Source organism: Lactuca serriola, chromosome 9, assembly GCF_051521515.1.
Source record: "Lactuca serriola cultivar US96UC23 chromosome 9, Lser_US96UC23_V15, whole genome shotgun sequence".
Taxonomy (NCBI): domain Eukaryota; kingdom Viridiplantae; phylum Streptophyta; class Magnoliopsida; order Asterales; family Asteraceae; genus Lactuca; species Lactuca serriola.
The window spans coordinates 63,863,795-63,869,220 of NC_136416.1; the positions used below are offsets into that span (position 1 = coordinate 63,863,795).

The 5,426-nt window shown below is 37.4% G+C and overlaps 1 protein-coding gene across 1 annotated transcript; it reads left to right on the forward strand.

The window, feature by feature from the left end:
• Positions 1 to 1,198: 1,198 nt before the first annotated feature.
• LOC145076783 (WEB family protein At5g16730, chloroplastic-like) lies at positions 1,199 to 5,077 on the forward strand. The gene is made up of 3 exons (XM_079022573.1): positions 1,199 to 1,560; positions 2,022 to 2,244; positions 2,449 to 5,077. Exons 1-3 carry the CDS (start codon positions 1,544 to 1,546, stop codon positions 4,909 to 4,911), a joined length of 2,703 nt encoding a protein of 900 aa, XP_078878699.1. The 5' UTR covers positions 1,199 to 1,543; the 3' UTR covers positions 4,912 to 5,077.
• Positions 5,078 to 5,426: the final 349 nt, after the last annotated feature.

The following is a 5,426-nucleotide window of genomic DNA, read 5'->3' on the forward strand; positions in this document are numbered from 1 at the left end:
AAAAGAACTGTAGGAATGTGCATCAGTCAAACCAAGTGAAAGTGGACAATTCCTTTTTTGGTTGTGTGGGGACAATATGAACAACATTTTATTTTTATCTTCTACTCCAGCTTCTTACATGCAGTTGCCATTAACCCATAACGTACAAACCAATCAAATTGGTTTGGTGGGTGCACCCACTACCCACTACCCACTACCCTTACGCCTTGCCTTATCTCCATGGACCATCTTCTCTCGTCTAAAGTCGAGCATCACTTCATATACATATATACACTCTGTTGGGGCCAAAACGAAACTACACTCTCACTCTAAATCCCACTTAATCCATCTAGGGTGTCATTTAAATCACTCAACCAAGTTGGAAAATATAATCAAGGCTTGATGTGTAAGACGAAAATATTGTTCAAGAACGAAGGAGGCAAAAGGAAAAAAAAAGTGTGGTATTTTGATTTGATAGAAGAAGAGATAAATGGGGTGGCCCACCATCACCACCACCCTCCCCCCTTCCTTCCTTACTGCTGTACAACCACACTTGTGTAGTAATTTAATAACAATGCTTGGTATTTATTAAACTCAACCAATTATTGATTAGTTTAAACACAACATATATTTCTTAACCCAAAAATAATATAATATTTATACGAGTGATGATTTGTTTAGGAGGCTTTATTAATTTTGGTAGGTTTCCTCCCTTTAAAATCCAAAATTATGTCTAAAAAGCTTAATTTTTTTTTTTTTTTTTACTTTTTTGAAAAAGAACTCACCTAATCAAAGAAAATATTATAGTCTTCATACCAATTAACAGAAAACCACAAAAATCAAGGGGACATATGACAGAATTGGTCCCTAAAGTCTCGATAATCATTTTGGCAAAGCATGTTGCAAGTCAACACTTTTTTTTTTCTGTGAATTGATTGTAGGTTCGTAAGTCTTTTCGATACCAAAATTATTAATGTTTCAAGTTATATTTTTTATACGCATCCTAATGAATCAATCAACTTTATTTTTTGTTTCTTGTCATATCATATGTTATTGAAGAAATATTTATGCATTTTAAGCGTGTCTCTTTAAGAAAGTCAAGAAATACAAAATGAAGCCTTAATTTTTATAAAATAAAATAAATAAAAATAAAAAGGTAGAATTGTAAAGGGGTCGTAGGTGATAATAGGTCTGGCAAAAGATAAAGAAATATTTTCAGACAAGACAGAGAGGCAGCACGCGAGCGACTGGGTATGGATGTTTGGCTCATGGTACAACCACTAATGCACAACGTACAACCCCATGACGAAAAGACCATCGCACCGACCCTAATGAATGATTAAGCTTCCTCCTCCCCCTCCTCTTCGTCTCTAGAAAATAATGCTCTACTCATCATCATATTCATATACTCCTTAACTACCAGTATCAATCTTTCTCTCTCACTGCTGCTCTGGTTGGAGCTGTTAATTATACCAATATTTGCTCCAATTAACATAACCATATCTGCACCAAAGCAATAGCAAGTGTCGGTGTCGCCATTCTTTCTACCAATTCTAGTTCCATCATGTCTGCTAAATCCAAGTAACTTCCGTTTCTTATTTCTCAAATTGTATTTATTGTTGTTTATTATCAAATCTGGGCTTAATTGCTTGTTTCCATTTTGGATTTACTTCCCGATCCCCCTTCCACTTTACTTCTTTTTTTGTAATCTTCGACTTCACTCATCAGATCTGCCCGTTTTCTTAAATATTTCTTCTACGACGCTTATCCTCATCCAACTTCCGTCTTAATGTCTACGAAATTTAAAGATCCCACAACTTAGGAGTGGAGATGCTGCTGTGTTTTGTCACTTTCTAGCTCTAATTTAGTAATTTGATTTTTTCTTCTGCATTTGTTTAAAGTTTTGTCTTTTTTTTTCTGCTTATGGTTTTGTTCACTTAATAGATCGTGCATTGCCTGGCAACCTGGTTGAATGAATGGATCCTACTGTTATCTTCTTGGTATATTCATTAATGTGGCTGATAATGTTGAAATTCTGACAGATCTTCTTCTTCTGAAACGCCTCCCGCCACCAAAATCCCGATTAGCAAAACATCACCGGCAACACCGAGAGTGAGTAAACTTAGCAGGGGAGTTGCCAAATCGGAGACTGATTCACCATCTCCCCTCCAAACCACCAGAGCTTCCGTGGAACGTTCCCCGCGATCTGTTCCTGTAAAGCCTGCCCTAGATCGTCGGTCTCCAAAGACCAGCACCCTTGCAGAAGTAAGTTCGAAAACTCAGCCTCCAGTTCTTTGTTTCACTGTTGACATAATGACATACTTCTATCATTGTTATATTCCCATGGCAATCGTTGCATTCTTTCTGCTCTAGCACTTGTTTGGAAACCAAACAATATACAATGCCTTTGATCTAATCTGTGGTGGACCCTGTTGTTGATGTACTTTTGTTTGGTATGTGGGTTTCCAGAAACCAGCTCCAAGGGTGGTGGTGCCAAAGGGATCAGAATTACAAGCTCAATTGAATGCACTTCAAGATGATCTCAAGAAAGCCGAAGAAAAGTTGGTTTCTGTTGAGAAAGAGAAAGCAAAAGCCATAAACGAACTGAAAGAAGCCCAGAGATTATCTGAGGAAACAAACGAAAAGCTCAGGGAGGCTCTTGTGGCTCAAAAGAATGCCGAAGAGAGTATTGAAATAGAAAAGTTTCGTTCTGTTGAAATGGAACAAGCAGGAATTGATGCTGCTCACAAGAAGGAAGAACAGTGGGAAAAGGAATTGGAATCTGTAAAGAACCAGCATGCTGCAGATTTGGCTGCACTTCTTTCTGCCACTCAAGAACTTGAAAAAGTGAAGCAGGAATTGGCGATGACATGCGATGCGAAAGATCAAGCACTTACACATGCAGATGATGCAACCAAGATTGCTGAAAACCAGGTAGAAAAAGTAGAGACACTGTCTGCTGAGATTACACGATTGAAGGGAATGCTCAATTCCAAATTCGAATCAGAAGCAGATCAAAGTAACAAAATGGTGTCTGAGCTAAATTTGGAGATTGAAACTCTGAAATCAGAAGCAGAACAGAGTAATAAGCTGGTGTTGGAGATGAAATCAGAGATCGAAACACTCAAGTCAAAAGGTCATGAAAATGACAAATTGGTTTCTGAGTTGAAATCAGAGGTTGAATATCTAAAATCAGAGGAAGACGAGCTAAAATTAGAGATTGATTCTCTAAATGAAGAACTCAAGAAAGCTAAGGTATACAAGGAGAAGTTACTCGATAGAGAAGTGTCATTGGAGGAACTAAACATTGAATTAGAAGCTGCAAAAATGTCTGAATCATATGCGCGTAGCTTAATGGAAGAATGGAAGAGTAAAGTTGAAGAACTAGATCTTCAAGCAGAAGAAGCCAAAAGATTAGAAAGATCCGCATCTTCATCTCTCGAGTCAGTAGTGAAAGAACTCGAAGGGCGTAATAGTCTTTTGCGTAACTCTGAATCCGAACTTGCTTCTCTCAAAGAGAAAGTGGGGTTGTTGGAAATGTCAAACGTGAGACAACGAGGTGATCTTGAAGAATCGGAAAGGAATCTTCATAAAGCAAGGGAAGAAGCTTCTGAAATGGTGAAGAAAGCTGAAATTCTGAAATCAGAGCTTGAGAATTTAAAAGAGGAAAGAACACAGGCCTTGAACAATGAGAAACTTGCAGCTAGCAGTGTTCAGTCACTTTTAGAAGAAAAGAATAAACTCATAAGTGAGTTGGAATCTTCAAAAGACGAAGAGGAAAAGAGCAAGAAAGCTCTTGAAAGTCTAGCTTCAGCTTTACATGAAGTTTCTGCAGAAGCAAGAGAAGCTAAAGAAAAGGTGCTTTTGAATGAGTCTGAACATGAAAACTATGAGAGACAAATAGAAGATCTGAAACATGCACTTCAATCGACCAATGAGAAGTATCAGAACATGCTTGATGATGCAAAACATGAGATTGACATGCTCATGAATACAATCCAACAATCTAAAGATAACCATGAAAGTGTAGAGTCGGAATGGAAAGAAAAAGAGGTGAAATTGATGGAATGTGTTGAACAAAATAAACAAGAGAATGTTTCACTTGAAAAGGAGATAAAGAGGTTAGCTACTTTGCTCAAGGAAACTGAAGAAGAAGCTTATGGATCCCAAGAAGAAAGATCCCAGTTGAAGAATCTTTTGAAGGAAGCTGAATCTGAAGTTGTGTATTTGAAGGAGGTTCTTGGTGAAGCAAAAGCTGAAAGCATGAACTTAAAAGAGAGCTTAATGGATAAAGAAAACGAGTTGCAGAGTCTTGATCATGAAATCAATGAGCTTAAAACACAAGAAGCTGCATCTCTGAAGAAGGTAGAGGAGTTGACTAGGCTGCTTGAGGAGTCAAACTCAAAGGCAAATAATACGTCTTCCAAGATTGAAGAACACGATGATGTCAGTGACAGTGAGAAAGAGTACGACATGCTTCCAAAAGTTGTGGAGTTTTCTGAACACAATGGTGATGCAAGAGATAAAGTCCCAAAAATTGAACAATCTGAGCAACCTTTAGTAAAAGAAATACCTCAAGATGATGTGGCGATTGTGAATGGAGAACATCATAAAGAGAGTCTGAGTGAGAAAGGAGACAGGAATGGAAACGATGATTCCGTTGAAGTCGAATTCAAGATGTGGGAAAGTTGCAAGATTGAAGGAAAGGATTTGTCGCCTGAAAGAGAAACAACTCATGAGGAATCTTTTGAGGATGAAGTGGATTCAAAATTGGAAAGTGGAGAAGGGTATGATCAGGCAAATGGTACAGAAAATGGTGCCACGTCACCATCAAAGGATCAACAGCAAGTGAAGAAGAAGAAGCCTTTCATTCGGAAATTTGGAAGCTTGTTGAAGAAGAAAGGCTCAAGCAACAACAGCAGCCAGAAATAGGGTGTGGGGCCAAGTAGTGAAACAGGTATATCTGTGTCCTTGTTTTTTTTTTTTTTTTTGTTTGATACAATGTTTTTTGTTGTTTCATGATTTGAAACGATTACGTATCATCTTTGGAGATCTGTTTGTTATTATTATTATTATTATTATTATTTTGTGTATGGTATATTGGTATTATTCCCAGTCTGTCTTGTATGTTGCCTAGAAATTTAATTTGGAAAGGTTTAAGATTTTTGTTGCACATGAAGATGAAGAAAAAAATAAAAACAACTGAGATGTCATCTACGTATCTTGTTCCTGACTTCCTGTTATATTTAATATTGATTGATATGATCTGTTAACAGTAAATGCACATGCAGCAACTGTGTCTGTTTAATAAATGTAATAATTAATATAACAAGTACACAAACAGCCAGCATGACAAGTCAGATATTATTTAGAGCATGTGGTGGAGCACATCACATGTGAGTTGGGCATTAAAAAGGAAAGGGAGGGAGTATGCTCTGATGCTCGTT

Bases quoted from the DNA above. Each gene is read 5' to 3' on its own strand.
- LOC145076783 (XM_079022573.1), top strand. The intron at 2,245-2,448 runs GTAAGTTCGAAA...GTGGGTTTCCAG, and splicing joins AGACCAGCACCCTTGCAGAA to AAACCAGCTCCAAGGGTGGT.